Genomic DNA, 24,676 nt, shown 5'->3' with positions numbered 1-24,676 from the left:
CAATTCATTCCATTTTTAATTCATGGCAAGTTCTGTGAAAATAAATATACTGAAATTACCTTTTGCAGCACTTCCCGCCTTCGCCTTGTAATGAGTTTCTGGCGAAGCTTTTGCTTTTCTTGTTTTAAATCATGATCGAATTTCTGTTTAACAGAATTAATTTCAGCCTCAGCTCGGTCCAGCAGCATCCCCAAATGACATTCAGGTAGATGACCTGCCCTGTAATAACAGTGTTTGAAGCCTGTTATCCCAAATTCTTAAGAGGAAAAGGATATTTGAGGCAATTAGTACCATAATAAGGTTCAACACAGTAGCTACACAGAATGATCCTTGTTCTTTCAGCAGTGATACCTGGGGGGAATCAAAGAAGCAAGTGGATAATAGAAAGATAATCTCAATGATTAGTGTAGGTTTGAGACAGTTTTTGAAGGTAGAATGAAAGTGTATGAAGAAGGAACAGGAAAAAGGAAGGAAGGGAAGGCAAATGCAAAATCATTACCAGTCAGTAATATAAGCAATATTCAAATGAGACATTTTAAACCTTATCTATTATTCATAATATTTACATTTTTCATTTAATGCCCCTGGAATGCAATTCCAGATGTTTTTTATAACTCCTTCTCCTCATTAGGAACAATTTTTCTTTGAAGGATGTAATCTAATCAGGGAAAAACAATTAAAAATTATTTTAAAGATATCAAAGCAATCATATCCATCAAAAGATTTATATTCAGATTTCCTATTAATACATCATCATCATAATTATAAAGATTTCAAAATAATAGTGAAATAAAGTAATCTCTGGTCTACCTCCAGTTGCTACAGTATTTAATTTCAAAGAGTAAGCAAGATTAGGTTACAAAAGTTTCAATCTCCACAAACTCAAATTGAATTTCAAGAATTACCTGCTACTTACACCATAAATTCCTCAGACATCTTAATTCAGACCAGACTGTTGGACATTTGTGAGTTCTAATTTATAAAATTGAGCACACTGGACTTCTAAAATGTGGGGCTGAAAATTGCCAACATGGAACTCTGAGAAGAAAGCATCAGTTCTGGACCTAAACTTGGAATGTTATCCAAACAACTTCTGGTTTATTTTTTTAAATCCCCTTTTTTCAGAAGATACAAACATTACACACAGTGCCTGGATTCAGATGAATTCACATCTCTCCACCTACTGTTTAAGTATCCACAAGTATCTGATGAGCCACAAAGCGTCATCCCCTACATAAGGAATGCACTAGACAGAAACTCAGGTCTGCTGTATCACACAGTTATATCGACAGAGGTGGCTTCCCTTTGCAGAGCTTTTCTGCTGCTTAGCTATCATATTTCTTTAATCTTCTGAGATTAAAGAGGATTAAAGTACCTCTCCATACCTTGAAAGCAATGCACCAGGCATCATTCCTGGACCTTTCAGCAAAGTAATTGTTTCCTTGAAGCAGCCAATACTAAATTTCAGTGTTATGTCAAAAAAAAAACAACAGCACCAAGATTCCAGCTCACATTTGCTAACTCTAAGTCTTGCCCCCTTTTTGATCAAACCCAAGGCAAAACAATGAATAAAATGAAGATTTATTACAGTGACAAAGTGAGTCAAGTAATAACCAAGATCTTTTTAACACCTTCATCCTGTCTTGTACTGGGGAAATAAACCTAGTCTTGCCTAATCCAACTAAAATCCCTATCCAAAGTAGTGAAAAGGGTCTTCATAGAAAAACATAGATGTGCTGGAACTACCTAGCAAATGAGAGTTTTAAGAAAAACCATGCAACACAGAATGACTGGGAAATGATATATACCTACCTATTTTTAGGAAAAACAGGAATCTACATTACTTCAGTTTCAGGCTGTTGATTTATTTAGAGATCCAGTATGTCCACAGCTCAAACTGTAGGCGACACAGTATTGTAAAACCCATCGACCTATTTATTTGGAATCTCAGATAACAAAAATAATGGGCAAAATGCCTTCCACCACAGAAGTCTATGTGAGTTTATGTGGCAACTTGTATTAATCAGTATTATGGAAATTACTAGAAGGATCAATCCTGGCAAAAGATCTTAATTTTTGGTTTCATATAAACACAGTATAAAAACAATTGCAGTATTAGAAGTAAAAGACATCCTGTTCCCAAAGGACTCTGAACTGAAACACAAAATAAAAGGAGACAGATAACGAGACAGTATGGACTGTATGATAAACTGCTTGGTCTCAGCATACCAGACATCTAATCACTGAGGAGATGTGTAGGCAAATGTTTAATGTCTTTGAACAAGGAGAATTTTAATCAAGGAGAATACTGCAGCAATGACAGGGATATTTACAGGGAGATCCTCCCAAATGCAGTGAGCACCAAGGAAGGCACAGAGATGAAGTGAGTGCCCAACAGCAGCTGTAGGTCAATCAGAGGCAGACCTTCACTTCACTATACAAAACAGATGCTAACAAATTTAGGAGAAAATATGGAGTGACGGCACTAAAAGTAGTAGCAGTTTGTAGCTGATGCCACAAGAGAACTATGTAAGGGATGGTGGACCCCAGCAAAGGAAAATTGTTTTGTGAAAGTAAGAGAAGGCATGGGAGTATCACTAAAGCAAAAGGGAAATAGATGTGAAGCAGAAAAGTTGTACCAACCTGGATATATGTGGAGGTTCAATCACAATACTATACAGAAACTGTAGAGAGAGAACCTGTAGGAGTGCCCACGCTACTCCACTTCAGCTACTTCAGAATTTCACCTGCTGAACTGATATCTTGCTAGATCAGAATTCATGCAAATACTTCAGAGCAATAAATGCCCTACATAGCAAGCACTATGAGCAGAAAATGTATTAAAAGTTTATTAGATAACTTTATACTGATGCATTACTGCTGGAGGAATTAACTTTCCCAACACCAGCTTCCTGAAAAGTGCAGCAGGACACTGTTCAGAAAACTTCTTTGCTTACAGCAAGGTCCATATAAAGGGAGACTATCCAGAAGAACAAGCCCAATATGAGACATTTTGCTTTGACCTTTTAAGGAAGTCGACTGACCACTTTAAAAACACAATACACAAGATATTCTTGAGGTCTTATAAAAACTAAAATGTTTGGAGACATTTATATAGGAGTTTGAGCTGTTTGTACCTAGTGAGTCACAAGAACTAGATTCAGTTTTTAAGGCACCAAAGAAGGAAGGAAAGTTCCTGTGAACAAGCAGGTACTGGCAAAAGAATAATGCAACAGTTACAGCTGCTGTAGTTCAAAAACATTGAGCATTTCAATCTCTCTTGACTGCCGGAACAACCCAGGATGAATGCTGCCCCAGGTATTGCCCATGAAGAACCTAGGTAGACATCCCTGAAATCTATCATTACGGATTACCTTTTAAAACTTGCTTTCCTGCTTTTTGGCACTGCAGTCTACAAACTTGATTTTTAAAAGACACTGAATACCCACAAGCAGTCCTGACTAATGGGTCATTTTATTTAAATACTATATTTAAAATCCCAGCTTGAAAATTCTGGCTGCTCTATTTCATTTAAAAACTCTCCCTAGAATTGGTTTTGGTTTATTTTACTTTTTATAACACTTATTTCTGACCACACAGAATCTTATCTTAACCTGAAATTGCCTTGCTCTCTGATAAATCTTAAATATCCTATTAAGTTCCATTTTTAAAAGACCTCTCCCCTCATCATTTATCTGCTGGTTTATGTATCCCTGAAACTTTTTATCTGTGGTATATGTAATCTACATCTCTTCTTAGCGTCTCTTCTCCATACACACAGTTCTGCATTTCAAAATCCCATTTATAACAGTAAGTTTAAAGCACACTATTAAAGCTGGACGCAGCAGATTAAGACAGACCAGTATCTATATTTAGACAAGCAGATTCAAAGCTAAAGTATTGCTGTTACTGCCCAAATTTTAATGCTCTTATTTGTAAATATTCTCTCAATCTTTTATAATTAGAAACTGAAATGCAAGCCTTTCTTGGGGTCTATACTTGGATATTTCAGTATACCTGTAGGAAAAAAAAAACCAAACCAAACCAAAAACCTAGAAAATAATCTGAAATACTACATTTTGGAGTTTTATAGTCTCAACATCTAAAGAATGAGTAATAACATAACATTATGGCAAATATTTGCCTGAAAGGAATTCCTGCAACAACAGGTGTGGGAAGTTACATGAAAATAACTAATTCTAGTCCCAGAAAGCCAGATAAGATCACTTCTCTCCAAATGCTGTCTCCAAGTATGGGCACATTTCCTTTGTCCACAGAGTATTACGACCATTGCATACTCTGAGAAGTTTAATAGGGAAGAATTATTTTTTCATTTTGGTAATGACATTGGTGGTTTTGGAAGTTTTTGGATAGCATGATTTGGGGGCAGAGGGGCCTTAGTATATTTTTTTTGATGGGATCTATGAAGTCTTGCATTACTAATACTACATGTTTCCTCTCTGTTTTGTAGTTGATCTGTTTTGTGACTGTTACGTGCACTAGCAAGTACTAAACAATACATGAAACCTGCTTTTCCAGCTTAAGAAATTCTTGGTGTTCACTGCAATGATTTAATCCATGGATCCAGTGGTCATACACATGACAGTTTCTCATGAAGGCTTTTCACATAACTGTAACGTTTGACAAAATGTCTCGGACCATTTCTCTTTATCGATTCCAAAGAGAGGCATGAACTAGTGAAACAGAACTCTATGTGAAAGATGTGTCTCAATTATATTTCTTATGACAAGACTTATTTTTGTCTTTGACCCACACAGCTGCAGATGTCAGCAAAATAGGCAGAGCAGAGCAAGCATACTGGAAGAACCTCTCTCTGATCAATGAATCTTGAGGCTAATCTTAGGGTGTGATTCCAAAGAGGCAGCACAGAGGAAAATGAAAAAGATCAGCAAGGAAAAGTTAGAAAAAACCCAGTTAAATGACTATTGTATTAACAGACGCAGTCTTTGGTAGCTTTTAACAGTCTTCCTGCTCCCTAATATTAAATTCCTTTCAAGTAAGTCAACACTATGAGAAAAGAAACACAATGTAAAGACTGGTATTTACACATGTCCTCTTACTGCATGTTCCATATGTTGTTAGTGACTGACACCAATATAAACATCTAAAATATACAAATAAACCTGCATGCACGGGATTAACAGCAGCAGTGATAAATTGTTTTCCTGCTCACTAATGTATTTTACTGCACTGGCATGCTTCTCAGTAATCTCTCCTTATGACAGACTTAAGATACACCACAATTCTCTGGGCAGCAGCAAGAGATCTCTCTCAGTAATCCACACTGCCATGTGTAGTCTTTGCTACTGTCCTGGGTTCAGCAGCAACAGTCATTTTTTCTCCTTCTTGGTAGCTGGTGCAGTGCAGTGTTTTGACTTTCAGCTCGGGAACAGAGCTGATAACAAGGATGTTTTGGTTTGGCCAAGGACTTTGTGAGCCTCATGCTCTGCCAGGGAGGAGGGGAAGCTGGGAGGAAGCAGAGACAGGACACCTAACCCAAACTGACCAAAGAGGTTTTCCATACCACAGCACGTCATGCCCAGGATGTAACGGGGAGTTAGCCGGAAGGGCTAGGAGTCGGCAGGGTTGGAGGAGGTATCGGTCGGTGCTTGGTCGGGCTGAGGGGGGCAAGTTATGTCGGGTGGTGCTGAGGTGTTGTATTCTCTTCCCTTGTTATTTCCTTTATCGTTGTTATTATTGGTGGTAGCAATAGTGATCTGTGTTATACCTTAGTTACTAAACTGTTCTTATCTCAACCCGTGGGAGTTGCATTCTTTTCGATTCTCCTCTCCGTCCCTCCGGGAGCAGGGGGAGGGCAAGAAAGGGGGGGAAGTGAGCGAACGAATTACCTGACTGGGTTTAAACCACGACAGCTACTCAAGATCCTCCCCAGTTATGCTATTCATAAGTGTAGCCAAATTACTTTAGAAAACATTCATGCTTTCCAGTTTGAGACCACATATCCAGTTCCTCAAACACATTCAATCATAGGTGAACCAGAATTGTTCTTTACTCTTTAAATTCACATACTCATATGTAAAGAAACCAGACAACTGCTCTTAACTAGTACATGTTGCAGTGTTCTCTGGTAGGACATCTAAAATGACTGTGGACCATTTACATGAATAATGGATGTACAAAGATACTGAGAATCTCACACGAGTCTGCTTCCTGCTGAATTTAGAATTACACGGTTCCCAGCAATTCATCTCTGTGTTGTACGAAGTAGACACAGACAAGAAAGCCTCACCTTTCACCTTAATGTCTGCTGGGATATTAACTAAGTCATCAGTTACAAAATATTTTCTAAGAATTAACTTAAAGGATAACACTTTTATGCACCTTTCCTGCTAGGTAACACAAACAAAAAGACTTTTGAAGAGTATTTTATTGCCTGTGACATAATATAGCCAAATGGCTGCCAAGAAAACAATTGAGATATTTACCTTTCCATCTTATTAATGAGACTTGGTATCTGGGCTGCTGCTGCATTTATAAGAGCAGATGCTTGAGAATCCCTTAACCGTATCTTACTTATGAGATACTCTCTGTAAGCAAATCTTCTACTCAGATGATATTTCTTGCTAGCTTGCAAAAAATCCATTAGCTCTTCAATGTCTCCCTACAGGAAAGATTGTGAACAAATGTATTCAATTAGATGTAAATTTCAGCCAATACCTGTGGGTAACAGACCAGATTTATTCGTTAACATGGTAAAGTTAAAAAGCTCTTAGAAGTGAAAAGCAATAAACTTATATCAGCTTGTCTCTAATGAACACGTCAAATTACTACAGTGATTTTAACAAAACAAAATAAATAATAATGTGCTGAGCTTCTGGCCTGAATATCTCAGTACTGTGTGTACTCTCTTGAATAGTCAGTGCACCTCCCAAGAGCCCTGATTTAACAGGTCATTTGATCAGGTACCCACAATTAAATACACATGCAGCCTTCCAGCGTTAGTAGAACTGTTCCTGCTTAAAGTTATCCACAGGCTAAACAGTCTTCAACTGAGACGTGAAGAGAGCATGTGTTCAGTAACAGCAGTAAGCGGCACCATGTCTCTTTTTTTTAAATTCCTTTTTTTCTTTACAATGCGTTTTATGACTAAATAAAGGGTAACATTTTCAAAGGTGTTTAAACTGACTTCAAAGCCAAGAAAAAGCTTTTCACGTGTGTCTAGTATAAGAGCAGCAAAAGCCAAGCCTGCTGAACACAGGCTGGCTTAGAAATTTCCTCCTTCCAACAGATGGGAACAGCAAAGGTTTAGATACATACAGATGAGTCTGGCAGATACCAGCGGTACGCACACAATGCTCTACAGCAGGTATTCTTCCAGCATCAGCTAGCCAAGACAAAGTCTGACACTTAGGTGACCCATGCCTGAGCAGCTGAAACACTGTGAAAACTTCTTTTACTTGCTCTGTCTTCTGCTGGCTGCTCAAGTGTCTTTTGCACAAGTGCTCTACCTCTGACAGTGGCCCACATGCTTAGGAAATATTACCCATGAAAACAGAAGTCAGCACCAAGCACATACTGTTGTGGCAACCATGTATAACTCACTGGTTTAGAAAAATGTTTTTCACATGCATCAATGTACAGTTATATAGATTTCTAGATGTGTATAATAATTGCATTATACATTTTAATATTCTTCCTAAAAAAAATCAGCTATAAAAGTGATAAAATTCACCCTGAAATATATTTTCTGAAACACTTCTCAAAAATTACTGTGTGTTTGTATTCTGTCATTAGGTTAGGAATGGAATTATCCTATTACCTGTATTTTAGAGTAACCTTCCACTAACGTTTTAGCTGCTTCCAACTTCAGTTCTCCCTTGAAAGTAGCATTTGTTATCTGTGTAAAAAAGATATTATGGAGCTCCTTTCTCTGGCAAACAGCCAGCTCTCTATAAGCCTTTGCAAAATATTCCTCCTGCTTTACCAGAAGGAGCCTCTTCACATGGTCCTGCTCCAGTGTGTGAAGTCTATCCAGAAGACTTCTGTATTCTACAGCAGGCTGCAGAGAAGAGAGAAATAAATAGATCCAAAGTGATTTTCAGTATTCAACATATTTTAAATTATTAGTGCTACCAGCTAATACATATTTTACTCATACCCTGATTACCATAACTTCAGGCTTAAATGAAGGCTAATGCTAATTATTATAAATGAAGGCTATACTAATGCATGGTTTTCATCTGTTTGGAATGACAGAGGTTGTACAGCTGTCAATCTCTAATCCAGATAATGGCTGAAAGGCATAATGAAGTATTTTTAAAATTTGGAAGCATTATTTAAAATAAATTATACAAAACGGCATGAAATTCAATATAAAGACTATATACATGAAATCAATTTCTTAGGTTTCATCAATCCTGAAATCCTATTAAAACTGAATAGACTCAAATAAGTCAGAACAATGATGCAAGAATAAGCATACAATTTAAAAACAGTACAAATTAGAAAAAAATATTCTATGACAAATCTCTAAAAGTTCTTCCTATTGATGACCTACTTTATCTATTGATTTCTACAGATTAATGCAAGAGCATCATGTTAGAGTTACAACAATGGAGTATAATTAAATGGCAATTAATTTAAAAGCTTCTTTGCAATAAATACTTTCTTGCAATTCTCCAGTAATACTTACACATTCATAGTTTTAATCTCAGATGGTATAAACTCATTACAGAATCAAAATGCACATGTTCCACAGAGCAAAGGATGCTGCTTATGCCAGCAGAGCTACCTAATGGTAGCTGTGTTAGTCTTGCTCTAAATTTAATGCTATTTATCTGGGGACAACTGTCCTCTGCACCTCACCCCTCATTCCCAAGAAACACACTGGAGACAGCAAATAATTAATCAAAAAGGCAGGGAATATACACACTCTGTGTTCTGGCTGAGAGGGGAGGAGGTTATTGCTCCAGCTGTTTTTCACTGCTATCTCTTGGATGATAATACACCCACTGCCATGACCGCTGGGCCAAGCCTAGTGCTCTGGTATGTCCTTTTAGACAGCTTTCCCTGGCAAGTACAAACCCAGGTCCTTTCACAGACAGGAAAGTGAACAGCAAGACAACAGTATAAGATAAATACATCAGGAAAAGTATTGGACTGGCGTCAATTCTTTAATTCCTACCATACAGGATTTCCAATATAAAACACTGGAACTGAATTGGGACTGAACCAATACCAGTGTATTTTGTGCAAAACAAAAGCCACTTTGCTCAGAAAGTATTTATTGTGAGTTTCCATAGTCAGTCCCTTCTCTGCAGACTTTATCAGGTAGTGTTCAAAGGATTTATCAGGAAGTGTTCAAAGCTAGGCTGGATGCAGTTTTAAGCAACCTGGTCTAGTAGAAGTTGTCCCTGCCCATGGCAGAGGGACTGGAACTTGATAATTAAAGTCCCTTCCAACTGAAACTATTCTAGGATTCTATAATCTCAGCAAGGTGTTAGACATCTAAGTTCCTTCTATAATCAACAGAAGGAAAAGGACTTCTGCAGAATACAATTTACCTCATCCTTAAAAAGATGTACATGACTATCCTTTCCTTGCTGTCTCTTCTGACTTTTCTATGCTCATATCCTACTTGAAAGCTCTCTAGAGTCAGAAGTTAAAATTCACCTGGAAATGTCAAAGAAATTCAACTGGGTCACTAGCCTTGCACCATCAACCCTGTCCATGCAGCAGCCTTATAAAGCAAAGTACTTCCTGAGAGCTTCAACATACTCAGCAAAAATCTTTTGTCAAAACTTCAATCATGAATTGTCATAGAGGTCCTAACAATTATGATATGCAAATAAAACCACTGCTTAAAAGAAACTAAATCAAAACAGAAGGCCAAAAATTTAAGTACTGTCTGCAAACAGAGCACACAGAAGTAAGCAATATACTGATCTAAGGGATTATACTCATAATACTCATGTATCCGTACAGCTCTATTTCCACACAGACTACCTACAACCCTGAGCAATGACCCTTACCCCTTCAGAGAGAAATCTCGAGTGCAAGTGACACATAAAAGCACTAAGCTTTTACTTAAAGAGAGACTCTAATCTTGCTAAGAATCATACTCTGCCTTAAATTATTTATCTCACTGTTATCTAGAAGCTATTTCCAACAGAACTCCACTTCTTGCTCTGCCTAAAATACAAATGGTTTTGCTTGCCTTCAGGTTGAAGGAAATCAGCCTTTGGTTGCACTTACATTCTCATTTTCTTCAAAGTAAGAATATAAATATTGGAGGCTTTTTATCTAGATTGGAAGGTTTATGATGGAGAGAGTTCTGCTCCGAATGTGCAAAGTACTATATACAGTGTCTGGCTGGAGTTCTTAGAAACCATTGCAGTAAAATACAGTAAATAAAAATACACCACTTCGTAAGGGTTCAAGTAACTATAGAAAGATCATGGTAATTACACTCTTTTGTTTTCAGGTGTCACAGATGCTCTTGAGATACATTCGTTTTCTGGTTAAGTAAAAAACAGTTTCTCAATAACAACTACCCTAATTATGGCATCTGAATGTTTGAACACATTTAAATTGCACAGTTTTCCTCTTTTTTCTTAGAAGAGGACAACTCAGCCACTCTAGTCTAAAAGAGAAACCATCTATATAAAACTATGCATCATGCAAAACGTTTGATTTTGTAGCAGGTTCACCTTTTCATTCATTTTCTTCATTAATTCCTCAGCCTCTTCATTTACAGCTCTAGCTTTTTGGCACTGAGCCTCCATTTTCTTTCTGGTTTCTAGATTACACTCAGCTGTTAAAGCCACCATCTTCCTTTCATATTCCTCTTGAATCTCCTTCTCCATTGCAAGAAACTGCTTTTTGAAAATTGAACTCATCTTCTTCTCCACATGAGGAAAGAGGCTGTGACTTAAGACCATGTTCTTCATCATCATAGCAATCACTTCTTTGCATATCTGCGTTCGATATGCCTCCAGATCGGCATCTGCCCGTGTCAGGCTGGCAACCTCCAAGCTGTAGAAAGGTAATCAGAACTGTTTGAAATTGCAGATTATAGGAGATTTCTTTCAGAAAACAACCATATCTAGATTCATTCAATACTGGGTAATCGAATGACAGTCACAGAAGTGCAGGAATATCACTGACAGCATATGAGCTTACTAATCATGATGGTAATGATTTATTAAAAAGCACAGTGAGCCAATTTCTACTACAGCAACTTTAAGGAAATATGTCCATTCCTGCATTTCTGTTTTCTTTAAATTCAAAACATTCCCTCAGCAAAAAGCAAACAATAACCTCCCAGAAAGAAACCAAATCAAACCAAACAAACTTAAAACCACCACACCCCTGCTGGGAAGTAGAGGAAGTAAGTATCTGAATAGACTACAGATTTCACTGACTATGTAAAAAAGTTCTAAACTCACTGACCCATCTACATTGATGCAGCAATGCCTTGTGTTCTGCACTGGTGTATTCCCTTGCCTGCTGGGAAGAGGAGTGTTTTGATTATGTGCTGATACAAATAAATTAAAATAGGTGATCTCTTTCTCTCATTAACAGAGTTCTAGAAGAGATTAAATCCGGACAGGTTTTTACAAAATGCAATAAACAGCATGTTCCATATGAATACATTCTCATTTATCTTTAATTAAATTGTAATCATAATTATTCTTATTTCATATACAATGTAACTACTGTAAATTTTATAGCTGTGCCTATTCTGCACTCAATTCAGCACTGGAAAACTAGGTGGATTTTACCCTGGCATCACAATTTACATGAACACACAGCACTATATGCTTCTGTGTGGATTAAGTATACAGGAATAAATTTGTGTCCTACAAAGTACACTTTTAAGAGCTTAAATCCATTCTTTTTCAGTTAAGGTAAATTATTGGTTTGTTCTGTTACACAGTCAAATCTTAGAATAAATTTCAACTCCATAGCAAAGATGTTGGCAAGATTTGCAAGGCAGCAGAATGACAGTACATTCAGAATGGATTATCTTGAAGCATGCAAATCTATAAAAACCTCACCTTTTAGTCAAACTCTCCTTATGAAGCAAATAAAGTTTAAGTAAATCAGTGATATATTACCATCACTGCCTCTCAGTCAAGCACAAGAAATCTATTGTCTCCATTTAGAAATCAATAGGATAGAATTAACTTGTTTTTTTTACACTGACTCAAATACCTGAAGTATCTAAGAGACATTAGCTTTTTCTGTTGCAGTCTCTCAAAACCCTTGAAATGCACTGGCAAAGGCCACACTTGTCTTGGTGATCTGCTGCAGGGCTGTCTGGTTGCAGCTGCAAATCCTTCCCCATTTCCCCTGGCTCTTCATCCCATACAGATGCAGGAATCACTGCTGCATGAGGCCAGATCCCTGCGTTTGAAATACTGCGTGCCTGAAGCATTCTTTGCAGTAATTTGAAGATCTTCTGAGTTATTATTTTCTGTAATATCCCAAGACAACAAAACACTCCAGCTCCTCTGTGCACCTGCAGGTACACAGCCTTCTTGGGTGGCCTTCAACTATATTCATGGTCAAGTCCCCCAGAGCGCTGATCTCTTCTTTGGGAGAGTCCCTCTTGCTCCAGGACAGTGGGGCAACCACATAAGACAGGTGATGATGGCAGGATCAAGGGAACAGGATCCTGAAACAGCACAACAACCACTTCAAATGGGTGGTGCAGATGTGTATTTTCTTTTAAGTCTTTTTGTTTACAGAAGTTCTAGGCCTTTTGCTGGCATAGCCAGTTAGTACTAAGCTGTTTACTTGTTACAACTAACTTCAAAAGTGTTTCAGTTCTGTGCAAATGCACTTAAATAAAAACAGGGATCTGGAAAAAGGAGCTTTTATGCTTTATGAACGTTCCTCTAACAACTGTCAGGCAGTGGTAGCAGGCTCCCTTTCATAGATTCACTAATTCATTATTAGCCTGTAAAAACCAAGCCTCTGGGTTTGTTTTACTATTTAAATTCCTGCTTCAAGTCTAGTAGCTCTGATTTAATTGAAGTATATCTTTTGTAAGAAACATCTCATCTTGGTTTTCAAGCATCCCCTAATAGAGAACTAAACAACACTTTAATTAATTGTTCCACTTGGTAATTCTTTTAAGACCTAAAAATGGTCATCTTATCCTCAGCTTGAATTTGAATAGTTCCAACTTCTAGCTCTCTTTGTTTGCTAGAATAACAAGCTCCTTAGTCATTATTTTTCTGTTCTTCATGCGTGCACTGATTGATCGTGGTCACAGCAACTACAAACCTTTTCTTACTGAGGTGTGAAAGGCTGAATTCCTCATCTTTCTCCAGTCTCCAGTTCCACCATGTTGATACATAGCTTGTAACACAACATTTATTTCTTATCACGCATGCAGGATATTTTTCAGCATGCTTTGGAAAGAGATTAAGCCATTCCTCACCCACCCCCCTGATTGTTACTTTTCCAGTCTTCTTCAGTAGTGATCCCAAGAATGAAAGCCAAAACCAAATACCATCACATTTCCTATTGTTATCTTTACCTCAGGCTTCCCACACCATCTTGCTATTCCCTGCAAGTCATTACAGACTAGACCTGATTTCATGTTGAACAAGATTGCCATGTTCTTTCTCACCCATAGAGAGAAATATGGTACCAAATTAACTCCACTCCCCAAGATCATGATGCCAAATACAGAAGGAGCAATAGGTGCAGTTCAACTGATGCTGATGTGTCAGCAAGTGAGTGATGAGGCTGTTAAGATCTGAGGTGTATTCAATCTGCAAATCCCACGCTCAGCACATCTGTGAAGAAGGCAATGAAGCAGAAGCAGCATGTGAACTGTTCCACCAATCCAAGGGTTGTAGCAGGGAGAAAAAGTAATTACAGCTCTCCCAGGTCACATCCTGGAAGACAGCAGCCAGACCATTACCTTTTCTCAGCTGAAGAAAGGTTGTGTCTGCAAAAACTATAAATCTACCTTCCACATGATGTGCTTTGCTTCTGTTCTGCCTTCTCCACCCAGCAGCCAGTGGAGTGAGACAAGCTCATCACATCCTCCAGGAACCTTGCTTCAGGTTTTTACTCCAAATGAGAGGTTGAGGGCAGCCTTAACAAGCTGCATCAATACAGTCTTGGAGCACCAGCAGTCAGTACAAACTGCAACCCTGGACATATAATAAACCAAATGCTTTCAGACATAAGTTCACCAGAAGAACAATGCTTACAATCATCTAGATTAAATGTGCAATGTTTTGTGACACCTGGAAAAAAAAATCCTAACCTGACACTGTGCCTCCTCAAACCACAGTAGATCTAATAAGTTGCTTTAAATGCTCTGCACTCTGCTTGTTACAGCAATTCATGTTTAAAAGGTCTTGCATCTCTCCCTGAACAAATTCAGCACAATAGAAATATAAGTCAATGAAGTACAGGCAGCAGATGGCAAACTATTGATGAAAAAGATGAAAGCTTCTGTTGGGCAAAGCAGACAGAGAAAGGCTGAGGACAGTACAGAAGTTATGTGGTACAAAAGTACGGGGAGAGGAAAGGTGAACAGACATGTAGAAAATGAAACTGCAAACAGCAACTGTAAAGATATTTCACTCACTTGAAGAGGAAAAGGATTTACAGATCTGTCAGAGAAGATCTGGGAGGGGAGAATCCCAGATGCCAAAAACAGAAGCAGAGAGAATGCCTGAGCATCTGATGTCCTTCACAGACCTAATAAAAGAATACAGGAAAGCAGCTAAGGTCAGGAAAGATACAGCTATAGTTAATTAAAAAAAAAAAATACACCACAAAAAAGGAAACCTCTCATGAACTACAAAATAATTGTGTCTTTAAGTTCTATTATTCAAATTAGAGGCTTGCAGAGAGAATTTTTGAATAGGAAAATTAATAGCTCCTGAATTTAACAGTCCTAAAATGAACTAAGCTTTCAGACACAGAGACACAAACAAACTCAGAGTTCACAGAGATAATAAACTACTGTGAAACAACTCTGTGAAGTCTACAGAGGAGAGAAACATCAAGCAAACTCCCCTTCGGTGACATTTCCTCACCAAAACAGGAAAACCTGTCTTTCAGAAGACTTAGCTCTCATCTTCAAATGGTAGCCAATTAGTAGCATACATATTACAACAGCATCCAGAGGAGACTGGAGCCCTGTGGTAGCAGTTTCGGCCAAAGCATCCCTTCATGATACACAACGCTTCCAAAAAGCATGTAGCTTAGGGTCATTTGTGGATGGTTTCTCTCCAGTGTCCTGGATGCCTTGCTGCAGCAGTGACTCAGAGCACCCTGGCACAGCAGCTGCACCAACTCCTGCTGCAGAGAGGAAGGCAGCCAGGGAAGGAGAGACAAACACACAACCACCCCCAGTCGGTGGCAGCCACTGCTACCACCTGAGCCAAAGTAGCACATCTCCTGCACCCATGGGCACAGTGGCAGTGGGACAGCTGCAATGAGGAAAGAAGTGTTAAGGTCCATGTCGCCTTGTCATACTTCAGAGAAGTGAAGCTGGTGAGACGGTCAGGCAGGGAAAAGCAATGAAAGCCAACTGAAGTACAATGGGCATCAAGGGTCTTCAGCTGCAGATGTGGTTTGTTTCCTAAATCATCCATTTACTGAGGGATTAGTAATACAGTATCAGTAACTTAGGCTGTGTTTTGGGTTTTGTGTTTGGGTTTTTTTTCCTGTTTTTTTTGGTTGTTTTGATGTTGTTGTTGGCTTAGGTTTTTTGATTATTTTTGGTTTGGTTGGGTTTGGTTTGAAGTACCATGACAATGTGGACCCTGTGTGCAGTGCTGTGGTTTCCTCCCTTCAGCCTCTCCCTCCTTTTTTCTCTCCTCCACTTTCCATCCTCTCCCACTGCGTCCCGTGACAACAGAGACTGGAAACACTTCAAGGCAGGAATTTACATAGGTTGCATTACAACCAGACAAACATTTGCAGGAGACAAACTGCTAAAGCAGAAGCAGAGATAATGGCATGAAGTCTGAACGGCCACCGACTGCCCAAAACCTAGTTCTTCAGCTTTCCTGAGCTGGAGCAGGGTGTGTTGTTTTCCCTTGCTCTCTGCCCTGCCAGGCTGGGTGCATGACCCTGTGTTAGAAGAGGTCTAAAGATCCTCTGGGCTACACCAGCAGCTGCACCAGCCTGCAGCCAGCTCTCAACTGGGGGAGTTCATTCATTTGTCCTGTGACGCTTACACAGCTGAGCATAAACTCAGTGTAACTCCAACATGAGCCTACAGATACTACAAGAAATCTTGTCAGTAAATAAAATTGCTAAGAAAGGTAAATGACAATTCTCTAAGGATGCTTTCACATGAATGAGTCACAGGTTAATTTAAGACTTCCAGAAAAACTCAGAATGCTGACAAAACCAGAAATAGGATTCTTACGATATGTAGCCAAAAAAAAAAAAAACAAACTGGAAAAAAACTGACCTAAGAGACCAGTAACTCTTCAGAAAAAATATGTAAGCACTTGATTTGGCAGCAGTTTCACATCAAATTCCTTAAACTCTCCACAGCAACATAAAGAGAGTAAAGGTATCTCAATTCCTAAATTAATCTGTTTAAAAAACATTTGAAAAATCCTGTATTTAAGAGACTGAGAAACTCTGCTTTGATTGCAGAAAGTCTGAAACCTGATAAATCAGTGATCTTCAGCCAACCAATTTAAAAACCACAGGTAGCTACAACAGAGCTGTTGCCACAGAGCTCAGAAAATACTATTTCACTGACAAAATAGTATGCAAAAAGAGGTAAACATACTCCAGTCCTGCCTTCAGTGAAGTCATAACACATTTTACCATTGTTTTAAAAAGCACCAACTTCAGCCTGCATAATAACAAAAGCATAAATAAATATTATGGCTATATGCATCATGCATTAATGCCTGAGCAGCTTCCATCTTTGCTGTGATCTACTGAGATCCTTCTGATCTGTTCAGACAGGGTGAGTATTCATATGACAGAAACGGTAGGACCTATCAATCTTCTTTCAAACTGATATGGAGTAAAACATCAATAACAGCACTACTCTCAAAAGCAGACTGTTTTCTGAATGCGATAAATTGTTCTGGGTGGACAGAAGTAATGACCCATATAATTCTGAACACTATTTCTTCGCTTTGCCAATGTCAAAGAAACACGCTATTTTTGGGGGATGAAAAAAAGTTATGTATTCATTAATTTCAAAGGACTTGTTTTCTTCAGTTCCCCTATTATGAACTCCTATTACCTATTAAGCATTTGAGCTTCTATGATGGGGAAAAAATACACAGTTTATGCACTTGCCACTTATAATTCTTATAAGAGCACTCATAATACAGACCTACAAATGTTGCGTTTATTCCATGTGTATTCACTGCATCTTACTGTCATATCCATGTGATTGTCGTATTTCTGCATTGCACACATTGCATGAAAACAGAGAAATGAATATACCCTCCCTTCAGAAATTCTAGAATTTTGATCATACTTTTTAGAAGTTATGACATACAGAAATTTATCACCTCAACCGCTTTCTTGTACTAACAGTGTAACTATTTCTCACCATTTTCTATGTAGGAACAGTCAAGTCTAGCTGCTATAACAATGTGATCTTTTATTCATACTTCTAATCTGAATTCAGGGTTAAAAAAAACCCCAACACATTTGCTCTTAGAAAATTAAATTGAGATGTAGAGGAAGAAATTTACATTTAGAAGTAAAAAGTGACCTTCTAATATGGTAGTAAATTGTTTTTGACTTTTCTGTCAAGGCTCTCTGGAGACAGTTTGATCCTGTTCTCTAGTACATTGGCCTCAATGTCCTCTACTATAAATCAGCTGTGATGCATACATATTACTCAGTGATTTCCTAATATAATTGGCAGTATGTACTGTGTATCAGCAAGCAATTTCAAGTTCAGCTAGAGCTTTGACAAACTCAAGGAAGCATAGCTATATAAAAAATGAAGATTAAAAATAAAAGTTGTAATGGAAAGTTGTTTAAAGAAATTAAGTTGCATTTAACAACTATCTTCTGAGACTATGAGCATGATCAGACTTCATCACATTGGACATAAACCCCAGCTGCTCATCTCTCTTCATATTCTGTTCTAGACATATAGAAAAAGGGACCCACAACATTTTGGAACATCATCTAGGGCGCATGTCAAAATTCAAACCATATAGCTTCTCCTCATTAGGATTCATTACCAATGAAGAACATTCAGGAATATACACATTAAGGAACCTACTGAGAATAAAAGCCAAGCTATTTTGCTGCATAATGTACATCAAAGATATGACTTATTAAGACTAAACTCACAAAATGAGTAACTAAGAAGCTTCCTTATGAAATATTAAAAGTATGTTTTGTTCTTTAGCCAATCCTCCTGACGTTGCAAACTGTCTACACTACAAAGATGTCCCTGTCCATAAATATTGAACACATGCTCCTAATGTATTTGCTAAACAATTTGGCACTGTAAAAGACATTAACTATTAACATAGCTTTATGTTGTAAAGAGCACAAAAAAATCCTGTGGCTCATACTTTTCTGAGTAATTTTCTCATTTGTGTCTGGACCAAAGAACAAAGCACCAGAATGATCCCAAACATGTTTACTATCACAGTGAAATTTAAAAAGGATATATTATATTATGTTTGCAAGCTTATAAGTATGCCATGTACAGAAAATGACACACAGCTGCACCAATACATGCAGAAGGAATTACCAAACTAGTGTACAAGCAAGATGTTGGTTGAAAATGCCGAAGTATTCAAAGCTCTCTGACAAAAGCTCCTATAGTTTTCCCTCCCCAAATAATAAGAACCATGATTATGATGCTAGAATTTATATTGGTATACTTATAAAAATAATGCTCAAAGTAAAAGCCTGGTTCTCATCCTCAGTGTAACTACCACTCCTGTGAGACAATACAAACCTCATTTCACAGCTCCTTACAGAAAACCCAACTATTCTATTGAGTGAAACTAAATGTAACAAAACAAAATGCAACATTGCTGAAAAACTGATTGTGTCCACAATTAGTAAAATTACAACATTTAATTGAAGCACAGAATCCATTCAAATTTACTGCAATTATCCATTAATAAATTAAAAATGCAGCATCTTTCTTATGTTTTACAAATCACTATCTCTAAAGCAGGTAATTGAAAGAAGAATCATCCTATTCTGGTTTCAGCCTAGATTGCTCATAAATGCTCCTAAGGCAGTGGTACAGTATTTGATCTTTGTCTTTGGAATCAACTAAAAACCAGGATAATGTACAACAGTTTATGAAGTACAAGACTAAAATGAAACCTTTAAGGAATACAGATCGGCACCGCTTTGTCCTAACTTGCAGAATGAATAAGGAACCAACATTACAATATCAGAAAGTGTCCTAAGTTAAATATCAAAGTGTTAACAATGAGAGATAAAAAAAGGGTTGTATTACAGCTACTGAAGAAAGCAGAAACAATACTGCATGTATCTACAAGCATTAAAGTAATGCTGTGCCGCCTTTTTGACCAACCAGCCCACAAGAACGGGATGCATCTCACCCACCTCCAGACCCCTACAGCTGAGCTAATCAGCGCAGGCACCAGGCTTTAGGGTCAGTGGGCACAGAAGCCATATGAGCAATTTTTGGAAGTCTACTTTGGGATGAGAATAATCATATCGTAGAAGTGCCCTTTTTCACCTCCGAATAAAAAAGGGAACTCAGGGCAAGAAGTTCACATTGCAGAGATCCACACTCAGTCAAACTGCACCACCAGTAAGAGAGGAGAGAAACAGGTTTGTAGTAATTGAAAACACATATTCAATAAGCACAAATAAAAAGAGGGAAAGAATAGAAGAAAACATGGTAACCACATCTGTGTTTCACCTAGTATAAAATGAATCAGAAGGTCCATTTTAAAACTACAAGAAATGCGAAGAATTGGGATAATCTAAATAGGGATTGGGAAGCACCCATTGCTAACAGAGACTGATTTGAGCCCTTCACAGTAATGTCTATCACCCTTTCAATCACCTCTCATAGCAGGAATGACTGTAACTCCGGCTACCTTTGTGGACCATCTACTACCCTCATCCTGCAAGAGGGAAAAGCTAACTCTGAAGATGAAGGAGGTTACTGACTGCTAATGGGCTTTTATGTTATTCACTGCAATGCTCTATCTACTTAGAGGTAGAGAAAACAGAAACCATAGGGAAAGAAGCAGAAGATATTTGTGCTAACTGCATAAGAATATTAAAAATATTTAGCCTCTGGATACATACTCAAATTAACAAATGAATCCTGGTTTACGGTTTGGAAATAATCCAGTTATGAAAATAATCCAATCCAAAGTTTTGCAAGAATATTTACCTTTGTAAATCATATCTGGAAAGTACAGCTTTTTTGACTTTTCTTTCCCCTTGAACTAGCTAGACATTTGCTATCCCTAAAATAAATTAATACTAAAGTTACTTTAAAAAATATCTAAACCTCTTCTTCATATTCACATAATGATTTTCAGGATAAATCTTCTCAAAGCCTGAGCTGCTATACAGTTACAAAAGCAAAGACCAATATGCAATTTACGGAGATAAGTATCCCAATTATGAAATAATGATAATGCTGTTACTCTTCAAGAAAGATTACTTCCATGGTTCCTGTAACCTTTCCTTTTCAGCTTCTATGGAATTTATAGTTGCATAATACTGCCTGTAACCTGTCTTGGCAGGAGCTAATGGTGAGACTGAACAAACAATCTCTGTCCTCACATCAAACCTTTTAATCAAATTCAGCTGACAAACAGATGACCTTTAACAGCGGCACGTTTCTGTCAAACAGCCCTGACTGGCCTTTCAACAACATCAGGAGAGTTTCCCTGCTCTACCCAGTAATCACTCCAATTGCAGCTATGTGGTTTCTTTCTGGCAGCTCTATAAACTGTCATTCCTTAGACTCTGATCCAAGTGTTGCCAGAATATGCTGCTAAACAGCTATGCTGGCACCCAGCAGGGGCTCTCTTTTTCAGGACAAAAGCCAGCCTTTTGAAAGCAGAATGTGTTCAACAATAGCAGAATGCACCCTTCCAACATTTTCTTGTACAATGAAAAGTTTCCCTTAGTGAACCTTAAAGAGGCAAACCTAGATGTTAATTTGGACTGGAAAACTTGCATGCCTAGGGCCTAGGTGGAGTTGTGACCTCTACAGTGGAAGCAGTATGAAATATGATTTTCAGTTCCCACAGATGGCTATTTAATACAGTACAAAACCCTAAGGTTTTTATGCATAAAAAATTAAAGGGCAGATACTGAAAACACATTCAAAGGTTTGGCTGATAACAAATGTGATGTAAAAGCAGTAAGTTCTTACTCTTCTAAAGCCTGAAGCATGTTTCCAGGTTCTTCAAAGGACAGAATATCAATGATTTGGTCGTTCATAATTATATCTTCACTAAAGAGATCACCTGAATTAAACTGAGAATGCTCCAGTTTGTGATTCTGGATGAGTTCATGCTGCATCTCCTAAAAAATAAAAATTAACAATTTACACTGAATATCTGATCTGATTTTATTGCAGTTAACTCTGGGTGAGAAGGTTCCTACTTATCTGTACAAACTGTACAGCTGTAGAGGCTATAGAGAGATACACAATTCAGATACGTATCTGAAATCAAATATACTACTTTGTTTCAAGCTGAACTTTTTGTATATAACTGGAGTACAAATGAAGACATGAACGGAGAAGACAGAAGACTCTACACTGACTTCAGTAGGCTTGTGAAAGCCTTCTAGGAGGTTATCTTCTACTATAAACTTTCTAGGCCAATTGTTTTAAACTTACACAAATTATATATGGCAAGATTACAGCATCATGAGGTAAACTATGGCAAATTAATCCTATGAATGATGGAATTGACTCAAGTTTGTGGTTCGGAGACTCCACTGAGACTAAAGGCTAATAAAATTACCATACAAAACCCCACTATAAATATTTGATTCTTGGACCAAACTGACCCTTTTTCATTATTTCATTATCACAGCTTTTTCTGTTAAAAAGAAACAAGGCATGACCTTTTCATTTAAAGGAATATTTTTTCCAGACCTAAAAGTTGTTCAGGGAGTAATTTTCAATCACAGAAAATAAGGCTGGAAGTGATTTATGAGCTCCTCTGGTCAGTCCAGGGGGATGGGAGATCCAGCATGGTCCGTGCAGAGAAGGGACTCAAACATCTGAGTACGTGTCTCTTAGAGGTCTGCTCTAATCACTGTGATATTCTGACTGACGGCTCTAGCTCTCTCCCATTGAAGCTGCTGCACTTTACATAAATACATAAACAATTAATAGAAGCATAGGGTGGAACTTGGATCAACGTGATGAATATTTATCAGATTTTTATTTTCTCTCTCTGTCTCAGTATGTACAATCTGGCACAGCCTGGATAAAGAGCACTGAAAATGCTTCATCCCAAGACCCGACTGTTTTGTCCAGTCACTCCATGAAATTAAAGCACATCCAAAGAACCTAAATTCAAATCCCTATTCCTGATAATCAGAAATACAATTTGGAACAAGTCTCCTGTGCTCAAGGTAAGTGGTCTGCTCCCTTGGCAAACACTTGTAACTTACAGACATCCTGCTTCTCACTTTGAGGGATGGAGAGGACGAAGAGAGGAATATGAAAGGAAACTAACAGACAAAGGCTAATCGCCCTCCAGTCTGAAGCTAACATCCAGGTACTGACAGCAGTTCTTTTGATCAGATTATCATTCTTACACTCCCTCTAAATCTGATTGTGCTAAACATTAGAGGTTGTAGAGATTGTATTACCTGCACATGCAATCCATCACTTGGTGGCTTTTTATTTATCTTTAAAAAGTCTTTAGACTATCTGTATTAGTTGGCAAATTATACCATCAGATATAATCAATGAAAAGTTTAAAGAGAATTATGGACAGTATGACTTACCTGGTTTTTACTGCGGAAACTCCATTTTAATATTTGGGTTCGGTAAATGATGAAAAAGACAGCACATGTCAGTACGAGTGAAATAAAAAAAGCAATGAAGAACCCTGAAGCATGGATGGCATGGCTGTACAAAATCTGAAATTAAAAGACCACGTTATTAAAATTACATTTTGACTATATATAAAGATCAGACTCAAAGATTATAGCTGTAAGGAAAGTAGCAAATTATTTTTAAATGGCTTCACGCAACTTCAGGGTTCCTCAGCATTAAGTTAGAATTTCTATATTTCTATTAATATTTTCAAACACGTGTCTATTTTCTGAGGTTTTCAAGACAGCATGGTTTGTTACATTCACCTACTCCAAATTCTTGTGTAACTTCAAGCAACAGAACTCCCACAGATTGAATTTAGGTGCTATGACTTTTGGGTGTCCTGTACTTAACAGTTGGTTTTCCACTGTTGACAAACTCTCCTAAGTCTCGTTGAAACTGACGGCAATTGGTCTTGCTCAGAGGCTCTGAAAATTTGCTCGGATGTTGCCTACCTTTATTTAATGGCTATATCTCAATTTAATAAAACTGAGTAACTACCATAGGGAAAAAGCACCAGTATAAATTTCAGCATAAATATGTAACTGACAGCTGACAAAACCATCCAGTGTGTGTACACCCTTGCAGTTTCTGCATAAGCCGGAGTCGGAAAAGAATAGCTGGAGCACTGGAACAGCAAGCCAGCTAACAACTTTGCAGACCTTTCATTTCAGTTAACTTAATCTTTAAATTGAATTCCATTAAAAATTAATTTCTACTTCATGCTCCATGTAGCAAGAGTTAATTCAGTGTTTGTTTAGTTCGTTGAGATCTCTGAATGAAAAACAAAGCACAGCTATTAGTATAATATTTCACCACAAACTAATCACTCTGCTGGGGTTAGAAAGTGTAAATAATTAACATGCTTCTTGCAGGCTGGGTTTGGTCATCTCTTGGAACAGAAACCTGAAAGCAGAAACCATGCAGTCAACAGCAATTCTGCATAGGAAGCAATACTCAAACATGGTTCACAATTTCAAAAGGATTTATTTCAATTTAACACTAGAATTTTATGCTTTTACTGCCTAGTTTTTCTCTGGTTTTGTACACTGAAAACCTGTCGTATCTAACTGAAAGGAGCTGCCTCATGTCAGACTCTGTTGTTGCACAGGTTCACCTCCTCAAAGCTGCTGGAGATGCTCAGCACTCACTGATTTAAAAATAATTTCAGTTGTGGAGACCTCATAGTGGCCTTCTAGTATCTGAAGGGGGCCTTTAAGGATGCTGGGGAGGGACCCTTCATTAGGGACTATAGTGATAGGACAAGGGGTAACGGGTTAAAACTTAAACAGGGGAAGTTTAGATTGGATATAAGGAAGAAATTCTTTACTGTTAGGGTGGTGAGGCACTGGAATGGGTTGCTCAAGGAAGCTGTGAATGCTCGCTCCATCCCTGGCGGTGTTCAAGTCCAGACTGGACAGAGCCAGCCCTGGGTGACATGGTTTAGCGTGACGTGTCCGTGTCCACGGCAGGGCGCTTGGAAGTAGATGATCTTAAGGTTCTTTCCAACCCTAGCTATCCTATGATTCTATGAATTAGGCAATGATGTCAGTATTAATGGAATCATCAAGGCGTTAATACAGGCTACTATTTGGCACTTGCACAGCTCCAAGAAGATCCAAGATTTACTTC

General features: G+C 38.0%; 1 protein-coding gene across 6 annotated transcripts in view; it reads right to left on the bottom strand.

The window, feature by feature from the left end:
• Positions 1-24,676, bottom strand: part of EVC2 (EvC ciliary complex subunit 2) — an 80,578-nt gene that overhangs the window by 27,411 nt on the left and 28,491 nt on the right. For 5 of the 6 annotated variants that reach the window (XR_008974576.1, XM_057426589.1, XM_057426587.1 and 2 more), the window contains 6 exons: positions 22,954-23,088; positions 21,359-21,510; positions 10,692-11,016; positions 7,802-8,041; positions 6,468-6,643; positions 60-219 (listed from right to left, as the gene is read on the bottom strand). Coding sequence is in view for 5 of the 6 variants with exons in the window: in XM_057426589.1 (XP_057282572.1) it covers positions 60-219; positions 6,468-6,643; positions 7,802-8,041; positions 10,692-11,016; positions 21,359-21,510; positions 22,954-23,088 (1,188 nt within the window). In the remaining variant the exon portion in view is untranslated. The remainder of the gene's footprint in view (positions 1-59; positions 220-6,467; positions 6,644-7,801; positions 8,042-10,691; positions 11,017-21,358; positions 21,511-22,953; positions 23,089-24,676) is intronic. The other variant, XM_057426591.1, reaches the window with a different exon arrangement.

Source organism: Pezoporus wallicus, unplaced genomic scaffold, assembly GCF_028554395.1.
Source record: "Pezoporus wallicus isolate ANWC-B61680 ecotype Strahan unplaced genomic scaffold, APGP_CSIRO_Pwel_v1 scaffold_13239, whole genome shotgun sequence".
Classification (NCBI taxonomy): domain Eukaryota; kingdom Metazoa; phylum Chordata; class Aves; order Psittaciformes; family Psittacidae; genus Pezoporus; species Pezoporus wallicus.
The sequence above is the reverse complement of the archived record's forward strand: the minus strand, read 5'-3'. Positions and strand labels throughout refer to the sequence as shown.